Here is a 14945-nt window from a genome sequence, read left to right on the forward strand (position 1 = left end):
CAGCTGTACATTTTCTTAACTTGAATTAATTCCCTGCTGAATAGAGGCTGCTTTCGTTTGCAAAAGAGTTACTTTTTCTAACAAGAGACATAACTATTTTACATAACTATTTTATTCTTCTTTTTAAAGTGCCGTCATAATCACCTGCCAGTGGTCTTTCATGGAATTTTTTCCCCCACTATATTTTCATCTTTGTTGCCAACATATAAAGAAGGGACTCTTGTCATGTAGCGCAGACCCAAGATGTAGACTGGGCTTAAAAGGGGTCAATATGAATAAAACGCATAGGTGGGTGCTAGTGCATGTTAAGTAGGAAGGGACATTAAGACATTTTTAACAAACAAAAAACCCCCAAAACAGCTGGACTTTTATCCTCCACTGCTACCTTTAATTAACCAGTTTTTGAGTGAGAAAAAATAAGTTTATAATTTTTTTTACTATGCAGATGAATTATAATCTTGACCCTGCATCTTAGAGCTTTCTACCAGTAGATTTCAAAATGCTTCACATTATCTCCATTTTACAGAGTGGGAAACTTCAGGGAAATGACTGGTTCAGGTTACTTAGTCAGGCTAGGGGCAGGGCCACAAGTCAGGACTCCTAAGTCCCAAACCAGTACTCTATCCACTTGCCCATCCTTCTCTAGAATGATTAGATCAAACTATTCTTATTAATTACTAATTTACTAATTTGACTATCAGAGGTAAGTGAAAGGAATGGACAAATATTAACAAAACTGGAAACATAAAATAAGCTTTTTTGGACAATCTTCATTGTAAGAATCCAGAACTTACTAATAATAGTTGTAAAAGCATTTTTATTTAAACAGGATTTCTTTTGCTAGTGCTACTTAAGGCACCCTTGATAAACAAATTGAAGATGCTACCCCAGAGGCGGCAGCAACTGGATTTTAGCTAGTTAAACCTCATGGAAAGGACTTTGTGTCCTCAAAGAACTTATCCTGCAGAAGCGGCAATGGTAGGAAACAGATGGATTTAAAATAGAGGATCTGTTTCCTGCACTTCACCTTTGGTGACACCGTGAACCTGAGCGAGCATATGATATTCAGCTTCTGCCTTTTTTCAATTAATTTCATGATCTAATTTCAGATTCTTACATTCGTTACGGCAGAAATGAGGTTGGGCTCTGCTGTGAGAGTAGCAAGAACCTGAAAGGGCTCTAGAGCCAGGGAGTAAGCATTTTCTTCAGTCAGTCCTGAAGTTGCTGAAAAATGAACCTCGAGTTTGTCTGAATCTCAACCAGTTGAGTTTTTGCAGGGGATAACTGTATCTCAACCTCTCCGTCATGTTGACAGGCACTGTCTGATCTGCTTCCAGTGTGTGCTTGTAGACTAGACCATCATGTTCTACAAACTCTGAAAATACGTTTATTCAAGAGATTTTAAAGATTGCCCAAGTCCATGAGTAGACAGACAGGGATCGGTGGGAACTGGTATTATTAGATATAAATGTTTACTGTATTTCACTGTGTACAAGTTGGGTTTTGAAGCCCAATTTTTGGGTCGTAAAAATCAAACTGGACTTATATATCGTGCCACATCAAAAAATTGGGATTGGAGTTAGGCTTGGCTAGGCACAGTGCTCAGCTAGCACAGCCCCATCCCCCGCAGCAGTGCTCCCTGTGCCACACCAGCACCGCTTGCAGGGGATGAGGCTGTACCAGCTGAATGTTGAGCCCAGTGCTGCTCTCAGGGGATGAGGCTGCAGCAGCTGAGCCCAGACCCATCCCTTGTAGAAGATACTTGGCGTTCAGCAGTGCCAGTTGCAGTAGACAGGGCCAGGCTGGACGCTCGGGTGGTGTGGCCCCATTCCCTGCGAGCTTGGCACCGCTCGCAGGGGGATGGGGATGGGGATGGGGCCGGACTTGGCGCTCAGCTGGGGACATGCTGCTTGCAAGGGGTGAGGACAGGCTCACGCTCATCTGGCTCAGCTCCATCCCCTGCAAGTGGCACCAGCAATGCCATTCACAGGGGATGGAGCTGAGCCCAGCCCCGACTTATACCCTGTGCCTATGAAAATCCTTACCTTTCCAATCAGAAAGCTGGGAGTCAACCTATACGCTGTGAAATACCATATATGACAGTAATCCCCAGAATCAGAGTCCTGCTGCGCTGCAGGCTGTCCAGAAATCATTCATTTCTATAGACTGCTTCCATTTTGTTTCGTCTTTTTCTTGACTGGAGGAGTGAGGGGAAAGGCAGCAACTGGGACTTCTACTATTCAAAAGCCAAAACGTTATCATTCTGGAATGTGCTTAGGTAAAACAATAAAAACCCCTTGTATTAAATTTAGAAAAGATTGGTTCCTTTTCCTTCAGAAATAACCTCTGCACACTGATAGTTTAAATTGCACAAGGCTTTCAGCACAAATACCAAGACATGGCCTTTTAAAAGACCTATTGAATGCCAAAAGCTAAATCTAAGACACATTCCTTTTACATAGTGGTGTTTAAAGCAGCGATTCTCAATTTATTTAAGCTCAAGGCGCCCCACCCCCCCAACTCAGGAAATCCCAGTTCTTAGCTTCCCTCATTTTTTGAATATGGAAAATAATATTCTTTTGTTGCAAAGACCTGAGAATGAGCACAACGGGGCAGAATGGTTTGGGCATGGTGGATTCCTAGCTGAAATGTCTCATTTTATCTTGTGAATCGTATAGAGATGTTTGGATAACTAACAATGCTAATATAGTGTGGCACCCCTAAGAGCATCTTATGGTACCCTGGTTGAGAATTGCTAGTTTAGTCATAGAGACCTAAGGCTGGAAGGGACCTCCAGAGGTCACATCTAGTCCAACCCCCTGCCAGAGGCAGGATCGGCCCTATCCAAACCATCCTAGTATATAACCATCATTTAAACTAGGTAAAACTACTCTCAACCCTGACACAACCCTAACTCCCAAATGTGCTACGGGTAAAGCAGAGGAACCACAGCAGTCAACATCCTGCTTCTATAAAATGTTGTCAATACACACCCAAGAGGTCCCAGGTAGAGGGCCATGCTCCCTGCTACAGAGGAAGGCAACCCCCTTCCCCACCCCCCCCAAACCAATCTGACCAAGGGGTAAAATTCCTTCCTGACCCCAAATCTGGCATCGGTCTGATGCCGAGCGGAGGGGTGAGACCCTCTGGCCAGGGACCTCTGGTTTTGGTCCCAGCTGGAGACTCGACACAGCCCAGTTGAAGTCCCCAGCCTTAACTGTGGCCAACACCCAATGCCTCTGAGGAGGCTTAAAAACACCCTGACACACGTAGCAGAAAAGGAGTGGGAAGAGAAGAGCGGGAGCAATCAGCAAAGCCCACAAGTATGGGAAATACCCATGGTAGACAATAGGCATAGGTACGCTGAGATCATCCCTGGCTGTCCAATCTCTTTTTGAACACCTCCAGTGATGGAGAGCCCACAATTTCCCTAGGCATCTATTCCACTGCCTCACTATTTTCACAACAAAGACTTTTTTTGAATTTCCAATCTAAATTTCCTTTGCTGCAACCTCAAGCCATTCGTCCTCTCTGCAGAAAGAGAGAAAAGGTGCTTTCCCTCTTCTTTATGGCAGCCCTTCAAGTATTTAGAAGGATAGCGTCTTATCAAAATATCATGTATATAAAAAAAACAAATACAATCACCTGTCTTATAACATCTAAATCACTGGTCTCCAAAGTGGGGTGCGCACAAGACGATCCATTGGGGTGCGGGAACAAAATATTAGAACTTCTATTTATATGTATATAAATATACATATATTGGGGGTGCGTGCTCAAAATTTTTTTACTGATGGGGTGCACAATCAAAAAAGTTTGGAGACCACTAATCTAGATAATTAAAAATATCTCATTTATGTTCGCCTGTCCTGGAGTTGCTCAGCTTTGTCCATGATAACAGAACCTATATGTGACAGGCCATGGCAACAGACTCGTTCCAATCACTTTGGATTCTGGTTGTTATCCATTCCCTTCACTCTGGTGCCCATGCACTGTCCCAGTTCTGGAGCATCTGGCTTGCTGACATGCCAAGAAAATTCAGATTTGTATATAAAAGCATTTTCCCATTTGAATCCCAAAAACGTGCAAGACTCACCACAATAGGAGGCTAAAGTTAGTTTGCCAAGTCCAGCGTATATCAAAGTATGGAGCTCTCCCTGCCTCTGGCTCAGGGCAGTGGGACTGTCACAGACTAATAAATAACAAGGAACGGTTTAATGCAGCAGCCAGCAAAGGGGCAGCTTCTTGAGTTGTACAGCACAGCCAGTGGGCACTTTTAAGGGGAATATGGAGTGGAGGGAACAAAGGGGCTCCTGCTGAGCTAGGCCACTTGCCACCATCCAGAGCACTGCACACTGGTGCTCAGTCTGCCCATGCAAGATGAGGGCAGCTGTGATCAACCTGTCCTATGAAAGTTAAGGACAACCATTGGGTTCCCATCATGGTGGAAGGCTATGACCCAGGTGAAGTGTTTGGAGGGGGCTATAAACAAGTTACAGAAGGATATTAAAAATTGTGGAGAAAGCTGTCACCTAGTTTCTCTCCAACTATTGCTAACTCCAGGCTCTCTCTTTTTCACTGCCACGTGCTCTTAGCAAGGATGAGGCGACTACAGAGGTGGATAGGTTCTCTCCTCTGGAGATTCTGCAGCTGTCTGCTCTGCTGGAAGACTGCCTCGATCAGCTTTCTATTCTCGGATATATCTTTCCAAGATCATATGAAGGCAGGACTGAAATCATCCATGTATGTGCCTCTGTTTTGTCTTCCTCTTATTTTTCCTTCTTGCTTTGATTTTACTCAATCACTTTTGGGTGAGGGGACACAATGGAAATGCCTCATCCTGTTCAGCTGAGGCTTGATTTTAATATCGACATCCTGGGCCTGGTGAGGTGCCCTTCGGGGAATCTGGATCTCATGTGGTGCTGCACAATATTGATAGGGTCCCTCTGCCAAAGGGCATAGATTTTCACAAAACCAGTCAGCATACAAAGAATAAGATCTGGACCTGCAACACCTAATTACTGATGTAATTTAGTTTGCTTCATCCACTGAGTCCAGAGCAGACATGAAAACCAGTTATCCTAGTTATATTGTAGCTGCCACAATAGGCAGCACTGCAACAGGTAGCAAGAAACACATGAGAACCCGTTTGCACTGAAGGCAGGCAAGGTTCTTTGGGCAGACGTGATATATTTTATTAGACCAACTAAATAGTTGGAAAAATTGCTCTTTGCAAGCTTTCAGGCACAAACACCCTTCTTCAGGCATTGGAAGACTTGCACTGAACAAACTTACCCTGGGCTAACCATGGACACATGATATGTAACACCAAGGTGTTTCTACTGCTTTTCTTCTTCACATGTAATCCTGCATTGGATGCTAGAAAGTTACACCCATGTAGGAGTTTCTTCCCTGTCTGTTCTTGGCCATGCTGGTATAATTGTGTCCTGTGCCCAAATAAAGGCAGAATTTTCAAAAGTACCCCACATGGCTGTGATTCTTTCCCTGGTTAGTAAATGGTAAAAATCCCTTGACTTCAGGAGGAGGGTTAGACCAGCACTGAACACTTACCCTAGATGGATTATCTGGTTGCCATTATTTGGCTGATTTCTAACAGGCATCACAGAGAAGCGGGTTTGAAGGGAAACAGGAAGAACCCTTTCAGCTCAATGAGGGGCTTCATACACTGGAAGTTCCTTGAAGGTGTGGACTTGGTGATGGTGGTTGGAGCTGCTAGAGGAGTGGAGAGTAAGGCTAAGGGATAGAGGGATAGTCTTGAGAGGCAAAAGGGTTTTGTTTCTACCATCATATATTCTTAATGTTTCCAGTGAGAATCAAGAATCTTAGCTCTTAAGCAAGGCAGCAGCCAATTTCCAGGCTTAGCCCAGGTCGTGCTGCATGGGACACTTTGCACATTTTATTTAGAGCACAGTAAGCATTGCCATGCTGTATTAAAAGTTGGCGTTCTGAGCAGTTGCATGGTCATGGTTACTACAATCTCTAATGCAGTCTCTTGTGTACAGCTCACTAATTGTCAGTCCCAGCTCAGCACTGCACCAGTCTTCAACCGGCTCCAGTGCAGTGCTGGGGCTGGAACCTGCAGCAGAGGCTTGGTACAGCAGAGGGGTCCCTGGCATATGTCATGGCTGGGTCAGGACTGCATGCGGCTCGCATCGTCTCTTTGGAGGAGTCCAACAATAGCTGTACACGTGTTACTTAATATGATCTAGAGATATTCTTCCCATGAAAAGGTGCAAATTTGCTACGTTGTGATGTCAGGTATCCAGGTTGTAGTCATATTGGTCTAGACACAAAAGGAATCAGGACTTGTAGTAGAGATGATATCCTTTATTCGACCAACTAGATTTTTGCAATTAAAGACACTTTTTTGCAAAAACTAGTTTGTCTAATAAAAGATATCACCTCTACCACGAGTCCTGATTCCTACGTTACGATGGCACTTAGCACGTATCTTACTGCTTGGATGCACAGATGCTTACGTTTTAAGTGCAGTTAACATGCCCTAAGTGTAACATGCAACAAGATCTCAACTCTGAAACTTTTCCTCTGTGTGCCAAGTGAGCTGGAAAAATATGAACCATTATGGGTGAGGTGGGAATATATTACTGGCAGCAGGCTTATCTGGTCCAATGCTGAACAGAGAATGCTAGAGGAAAGCTAAAATAAAATGCAATTCATGTGTTCCGCCAGTACTTTCTCTGCTACCCTGTATTTTCAAAAATCCCCTACAAAGTTGCTGAGAAGACAACCTTCAATCTTATATCCAAGCTGAATTCAAAGCCTGAATAAGGCTTGAGCTGTGCAGTAGAGGGCACTGCTTTCCTGAAAAGTAACCAGCAAACAAGTCAAACAATTTTAGAATTTCATAAAAAAGTAGGGCTGGAAGGGACCTTGAGAGGTCATCTAGACCAGTGGTTTTCAACCTTTTTTTCATTTGTGGACCCCTAACAATTTTTAAATAAAGGTGCAGACCCCTTTGGAAATTTCAGATGGAGGTGTGGATCCCTCTGAATTGTAAGTGTGGGTACTCACATATTTTGGATTGATCATCGTCACCTTTTGCGGATCCCTTAGACATGATCTATGGATGCCATGGGGTCTGTGACACAGGTTGAAAACCACCGATCTAGTCTAACACCCTGCTGGAGGTAGGATCACCCCTGCCTAGCAAAACTACACAGTCAACCCTGACGCAGCGCAAGACATCACACCCGAACCTGCAACAGGTAAAACAGGGAAACCATGCCAACCAATGTCTGGCTGCTGCAAAGGTGGTTAAAAATATGCTCAAGAGGTCCCAGGTAGAGGGCCACATCCCCTGCTACAAATGAAGGCACCCCCACGCCAGTCCATACCAGTCTGACTGGGATCTCCTAGACAGGGATTGTCATGGAATTTTGCATGGAAAATTTCTGATGTATTAGAAGCAAAATGTATCAGCACTTTTCCAAGGATTATGGGTTGGCTTCTGCCTCTGACCCAGACTCAGCTTGATAACGGCTGTGGAAATTATTCCTTTTAAGTCCCTCCTGGAAACACATTTCTTCCCAGAGGCACCAAAACACAACATAGGAAAAAACGTCAAATACACCAAAAAAAGTGGAACCCACGAGCTACATGTGACTCCACAAGCTACATGTGACTGTTGGTGCCATCTCGTTTAGCTGCTGCTTCCCACCCCTGGTTTTGCATTCGCATGTCATCGGTTGAATTGCAAGGGACCTTATCTTCATAGTTGTCTGCAAAATACCCAGAACACTACTGGCGTCATATAAATCAAGTGTGCCAGCGGCAGTTTCAGTAACCACAGCACTGTTTGATAATCCATTAGCTTTCCTCATCAGGATAATTGTGGCCTTCAGAAGAATGGGGAATTTCCACTAGTTGAATTTTTAGTGCAGGTGCCTTGTAAACTGGGCAGCTGCCAAGAAGCTAAGCAAAAGGCAGAAGCACAGCTTGCAAATGCTCCACTCCTTGTGTGTTATTTGGTAATTCTGGAGGTTTAAATCCCACCTAATTATTTCAAGCAGGGCTGCTGAGCGTCCAGTCCGCAGGGCTCCCCCTGGATCTGGAAATTTGGCAGTCAGGGAGCAGTAGCAACATTCATTGCCACAGCTTGCTGCCAGATTTCTGGACTGTGGGGAGCTATGTGAGCTGGATAACTTGCCCAATACTCAGGGTCAGGCTGGCATATGGCTGGATCCAGGCACATGAGGTTGTTTTGGTGTTCTGGATCACACCCACAGACGGAGCCCAGGTGGCAACTCTGCGCAGGATCTGGACCACAGACCAACCCCACAACACTCAACCGGCCCACAGCGCTGGAAGGGTAGGCAGCACTGAGTTACAGCAGTCCCGTTAACAGCCTGTCTTGAACTGTCCATCAAAACCCCACCAGGAAGTCCATGAGTTGCTTTGCCAAGCTCATTCTTTCTGAAACACGGTCATTTAAGAGGAGAAGCAGCTGTTTCATTTTGTTCTTTCTTATTTTTTATATTTTCACCTCCCTGCACTCATTTAATGCACACAAGTGATACACCTGTGCGTGCAGGCAAACACATGCAAAATGTGCCCGGAGATCTTCAGCTGGTTAGAAGTGTCATAGCTTAATGGGATCATCATTGCTTTTGCCAGCACAGGAACTGCTTTCCCCTAAACCCTCCCTTTGGTTCCTCAGAACTTAGGCGGACAAAAAAAGGTGCCTGTTTAGGTTGTTACTGCAGTAGCTGCTGGTATTTGGAGTTTCCCCTTTGAGTTCCTGTTATGGTTCCTCCATCCCCTCCCCTTACAAAACAGCTGAACAAATAACCAATATCCATTTCCACTTCTCCAGTCAAGAAGGCAGCAAGCAATCACAGCATGGATGCTATAAAAATGCTTAAGTTGGGAAAGCTGTAGGTACAGATGCTGGCAACCCAGTGAGAAAAGGCAGAGAGGGAGACGCTTTCTTGCCCTGCCATCTTCATCCTGGTCCCAATCCTGAAAGGCCTTTGGCACATGCCTTGTTTTACCCATCATGAATAACCTCATAGACCCTGATGGGACTTCACCTTAGGCTTAAAATTAAACCAGGGGAATTGAATCAGGACCCATACTGGCTACAGACTGCAGAGCTTCGATATCAACCACCCGCCTCCTTGGTGTGGAATTTAGTTCACCACTTGATTGCTGTTGGCCCAGTTCTTCCCAAGCTTATCGTCAACTCAGCTTTGTTCTTTCCTGTTCCTTAATGTTGCTGAGTTTCCCATCCACAGTGCACCTAACATCTCTCTTGTTTCTTTTCTAGATGGATAGCCAGGAAGTTAGTAAAATCGTCAAGAACCAGAAGGAGCTGGGGATGAAATTTGAAGAACTCGTGTCAGCCATGCCAGAGAAGGGCACAGGAATTCCCTCTGAGAAAGCCAAGATCAATCAGCTGAGGAAGCAACTGCAAGAGACACGTGGAGACCTCCAACAGGCCAACTTTTATTTTAACAGCGCTGCAAAGCAGAGCGTTCTGTCCTCAGACAACATCCGAAAAATCCTGGAGGATATGTGAGTGAAGAGCTTTTCTAATTAAAGCACCACAATGTCTCATGTATCAGTGTCCCTCTGCTTAAAAATGGCGATGAGGTGTTTGAACTAAAGCTCCTTCAATGACCTTTAGTTCAAGCACCCCCACCACCATTTTTAAGTGCAGGGACTCTAATATAAGAGATGCAACAGGCTACTGGAATGAGGTAATTCCCACGCTCCAGCACTCTCAATTAATCGAGTCTGCTCTGACACACTGTAATTACAGTGTGTCATAGTTTCATAGTTTCTAGGGTCAGAAGGGACCTGAGCAGATCATCGAGTCCGACCCCCTGCCATGGCAGGAAAAAGTATTGGGGTCAAACGACCCCAGCAAGGTGTACATCCAGCCTCCTCTTAAACACCCCCCAGGGTAGGAGCCAGCACCACTTCTCTTGGAAGTTGGTTCCAGATCCTAGTCGCCCTGACCATGAAGTCGCGCCTCCTGATGTCTAGTCTGAATCTCCCCTCTGCCAGCTGGTGACCGTTATTCCTGGTCACTCCTGGTAGTGCACAGGGGAACAGGGACTCCCCCAATGCCTGCTGGTCCCCCCTGACTAGTTTGTAACAGGTCACTAGATCCCCCTCAGCCTTCTTTTGTGGAGGCTGAACAGGTTCAGGTCCCGTATCCTGTCCTCGTAGGGCCTGCCCTGCTACCCCCTGATCATGCGAGTGGCCTCCTCTGGACCCTCTCCATGTTGTCCACATCCCTCCTGAAGTGCGGTGCCCAGAACTGGACGCAGCCCTCCAGCCAGTTGGCGACACATCGGACTATGTGGGTGTCGACACCACAGCCCCCAGTTTCTTAATGAGAACGGGGTGAGAGACAGTGTCGAAGGCCTTCCAAAAGTCCAGGAAGACGATGTCCACTGCTACCCCTGTGTCTAAGGATTTGGTGACCTGGTCGTAGAAGGCCACCAAGTTGGTCTGACAGGACCTGCCGCTAATGAACCCGTGTTGGTTGCCTCTAAGCATAATCTCCCCTGCTGGCCCCTCATGGTCATGTGGCAGGATAATTCTCTCAAAAAGCTTGCCCAGGATTGAGTTAAGACTAACTGGCCTATAGTCGTAGGTGGTTGGTTACAGGAGCTGGTGTACCTTACCCATACTAGCCCAAGATGCCAGTAGGCCCAGTCCTGACCTCAGTCTTGGCAGCTGCTTTGACTGACAGCAGAAAAGCCATTTACTGGAAAAAGAAGCTGGAGAAATAGCATGGCTGTTCAGCAGGAAACAAACTGATGAGACTGCCCATTCACTTCTCAGAGATCTGCCCAGCGAGGCCCATGGTTGTGACATCTGGTCACTGCCAACTTATCTGGAATTTGCACTGGCGGCCTTTCAGTGATTCACTGCAAGAACCAGCCAGTTCTGGCCTTCTAGTGCTTGAGACCAAGTGGCTCCTCTAGCACAGCTATACGGTGACACCCATTTCACAGACTGAGCGTTGTCTCTTGAGATCAGCCAGTGTTACATATGACGCCTCTCCAGCATGGCTACTGCAGTGCACGCCACCCTGCTTTACAGAACACAGCAAACAGCGTGGCCAAAAGGTTAGCAGGGAAACACACTAGCTCATAGTTAGCCTCTATTAAAAAGATTAAGTTGGCAAAAGTTCTGATCACTTGGCAGCACCCATTAAAACAAAGGAGAAATTTACTGTTAGGCTCATATTTTTGAAACCTTGGCCTATATTATTAAGCAATGAAGGAAAACAAAGGGGCTCAAAACAATTCAATACAAAAAGAGAACGAAAATCCCAAATGACTGGAAGATTGCCATTGAAATGTAAGCACGTGAAATTCCACATGCTGGTCAGTGGTGAGCTTTCCAGGCCAGGATCGTAGCTTGGTAAAAGTCAGTACAGGACCTAACACAGTGGATTTTCCTGATGGCCCGAAACTTTTGCAGCAACTGCAGTACCAGTACGAACCAGTAACAGCTTGACTACATTTAATCTTTTAAGGCACCATAATATGAAATACTCCAGGTGTGTGAATGGGGATTACATGGTAGCCGTAACCTTGGATTTGGCTTAGTAAAAGGATCTGAATAAAACAGAAACAGGGCATGCATGTATAGCTGAGCCAGGCAGCAAAATGGCAGAAAATAAGGTCTTTCTCCTTGTTCTTGTCGGCAGGCAGTATGCCAGCCAGGTGATTGCGGAGACCTTGTTGGAGATAGAGACTTCAGGAACATTTCAGAGCCTGCTACAAGCTGTGGAGAGAGAGAAGGAGAAGAAGAATAACTTACACAACCTCATCATCAGGTTAGGACTATGGAAAGCACTTCCACGGCGCTGTTCCCTGGGGGGAAGGGACTTCTGTCCCTCTGGGCATGGCCTGACAGTACAGAAGAGTATGGCTTCCCCATGTGAGTCTCTCTAGGTGCATTACTATCATTCACCACAGAAACATTTCAAGGGAGTGCATTGCTGGGCCTGGAATTTGCCCAGGTTTGAGCCTCAGGAGGTCAGCTGGGCTACTGTAACCCCTCCAGGCCTTTGGTTTGTCCAGACACAATGGAGTGTGCTGGCTGCAGTGGCCCACTTATGACTTCCCAACCTTGGGACTCTCTGGCTCCTGGGGAAGTTAGAGCAGCAAAGAATCTGTTCTTTCTTCTCCTGCAGGCCCCAGGTCTATAGACAACCTTACAGCAGTGAAAGATGAGGCGTAGTTCTTCTTCTGGTCCTTCCAGCCCCCGCCCCTGCCACATCCACTCCCTCCCTTCCCATGTTAGAAGCACTCTTCTGCATCCAGCCTGCACAGAGCGAGTTTGCTGCAGCTCCAGGTGCAAAGCTCTGACTCTGGGGCTCCAGCTTCAGTACCAGATGGAGACATGACAAGCAGTTTCTGTGCCCTGGGCAGATAGCACTGACTCCTTCCAGAGACCCCATCACAGTTGGCCCCTGGGGCAGGCACCCCCATTGCCTGTGTGGAAGAAATCAAACTTCACGTTGTGGTTGAATCAGAACTGACAGAGCCAGCTTTTCTTTATTTAGGGCTATACTGTGATCACAGGGAGAATCCCATACAGCAAGGGGAATCACCCACTTGTCTGTTTCAAAGGAATCCTCGAACTCTATAAGTTTACAAGCATATTTATACTTAAGACAGAGAGAGAAAAAAATACGACCTTGGACAGTAAATCGCTGATCTAACACACACACAGACATACAGGCAGTTTACTTAAAGAAGAGTGAAACACTGTGCTTATAGAAAGTTATCAGTTTCTGATTTCTCAGAAAAATAAACTTAACATCCGTGCACAGGGTAATATATCAAGACAAAACAAGGCATGCAGGATTCCTTATCTCAGAACACTTAACTGAAATAAGCAGTATCAGCACCTCTGGTCTCTGTCTGTTTTCTGAGTCAAGTGAGGAGCTGGGTTAAATTTATTACCACACCTGCCTATAGTTACACTACTGGTGTGGGAGGTCCTGGTGTGGCAGCCGTCACAGAATGGGGGAGGTCCCACCAAGGGGGAATCTTCTGCCATTCCACAGCCCCTTTCCTCCAAGTGCTACCAAGCTGCCTCCAAGCTGGCACCTCCCAGAGCACAGACCATTGGTCACCAACCAGTAGATCTTGATCCACCGGTAGATCTTGGAGCCTCTTGGAGTTGATCTAAGGCTGGGGTGGGGGGCTGAGTGCCCATGTGCATGCATACGTGCACCCCAGCCCAGCAGGTCAGTCCACTGGGGAGGAAAGGGGCGGGGGCTAGATTGAGGCCCCTGCGGTGAGGGACAGTGCCGCAGAGGCAGGAACAGGGGTAAGCTGAGTGGGACCCCGGCCAGATGGGACTTACCTGATGGGGAGGTGCACCCCCAAATAATTTTTTCTCCCTCTGCCTCAGTCTGCCTTCCCTTCCCCTCCCCACAGACTTACCTGTTGTGCTGGAAGGGGGTCGGAGGGAGGCGGGTGGCGGCAGTGATGCATGGTAGATCTTGGGTTGCTTTTAAATGCTAGAGGTGATCTACTTAAAAAGGTTGGAGACCACTGGCATAGACAGCCCCAGCTACATTTTGCATGGGTGAAGCTTACCTTGATTTCAAGCAAAGCTGAGTGCTTCAACAGCATATCACAGCTTTACTTCTCCACCCTAGGGACTTGCTGTATAGCTGTAAGCAGAGCTGATCCCTGGGGTAGGCAGGATTTAGAGGGGAAGTGTATAATTTTGCCTGCTGTCCAAAACAGGTGTTCCATGTTTCAGAAATGGAGAGATCTCTTCTACTTACTGGTGCAGGGGGCAGAGGGAGAAATGAATAGTGGGACTTGCCTGTGGCGTAACCAGCTAGTGCGTCACACTGAAAATGAATGGACGAATTACTGAATTTGAAAAAGGCATCTCACTTTATAGTCCACCCCATCACTTGTGTCTAATAATCACTGCTATAGGTGACTTCACCACATACGCATGCTTTGGAGTGATGCTTATGCGACTTTCAATAAAACTTGTCTGGTTTTAACAATCAACCCATGAGTCTAAAAGCAGCTTCAGCCTGCAATAGGAATGGAATTCATTATTAGGACCTCCTAATTTATCACATTCACCCAGATGCTGACAGTCTGTATGAGACCATAAGCTCCTAGGGCAAGATCTTGTCATGCTAATTGATTTATCAAGTGCCATACACCATCATGGTACTGTATTGATAATAGATTATAAGCATAAATCCTTTGGGGGAAAAAAAACCAGGAGTGAAACAGGCAAGGGAAATGTGAGCTCACAAACCATTGGCCATGGCAGACATCCTATTCTTTTATTGTTCTCTGGTTTATAAAGGTAGAGTAGAAAGCTTGAGGAAGTCTATTCAAAATCACAGTCCATAACAATTTGGGGATAGATGAAAAGCTTCAAGAACTTTGTTTTCAAGAGTAAACATTTTTGTAACTTTTGGTCTTTGTACGTATGTACCCCTTACTGATTTGAAAATTTAAATAGACCTGTTTTTTGTATTTGCTTTTTTAAAATATGTAGATGATTTTAAAGCTCTCCCTTAGAAACAGACCTTCACATAAAACCTAAACTCTGTGTAATTTGCCAATTAGGGCCAGGCATCTGGGCTGAAAACAGTAAAGTGTTTCCACCCTTTCAAGCATATAAACTGAGTCTCTCTCAAGTCCACATGGGTCCTGAGGAGACAGTGGGTTTTTGCTTAAACAAGAACGTCACATTGCTTCACTATGGATTTATTGACCAGGTCATCTGTGCTGCAGTGGTATTCCAGCTCCTGCCTGTCAGATATGTAGCCCCCCCGAAGCTTAAAATGGATAAAATAAAAATGCTTGTTCCCAGTAAGCCAGGGTACCAGAGAGGTGTGCAGAGCTGCCTGCCTACGGCATTGACTGTACTGGTCTCCAAGCCGGCAG

At 45.9% G+C, this 14945-nt stretch overlaps 1 protein-coding gene across 2 annotated transcripts in view; it reads left to right on the plus strand.

The window, feature by feature from the left end:
* Positions 1-14945, plus strand: part of DRC9 (dynein regulatory complex subunit 9) — a 36257-nt gene that overhangs the window by 4358 nt on the left and 16954 nt on the right. For both annotated transcript variants that reach the window (XM_090053523.1, XM_090053522.1), the window contains exons 2-4: positions 4596-4743; positions 9308-9555; positions 11711-11839. In XM_090053523.1, coding sequence (XP_089909649.1) covers positions 4596-4743; positions 9308-9555; positions 11711-11839 — 525 coding nt within the window. The remainder of the gene's footprint in view (positions 1-4595; positions 4744-9307; positions 9556-11710; positions 11840-14945) is intronic.

Source organism: Crocodylus siamensis, chromosome 6 (genome assembly GCF_052110815.1).
Source record: "Crocodylus siamensis isolate JL-2025a chromosome 6, ASM5211081v1, whole genome shotgun sequence".
Classification (NCBI taxonomy): Eukaryota; Metazoa; Chordata; order Crocodylia; family Crocodylidae; genus Crocodylus; species Crocodylus siamensis.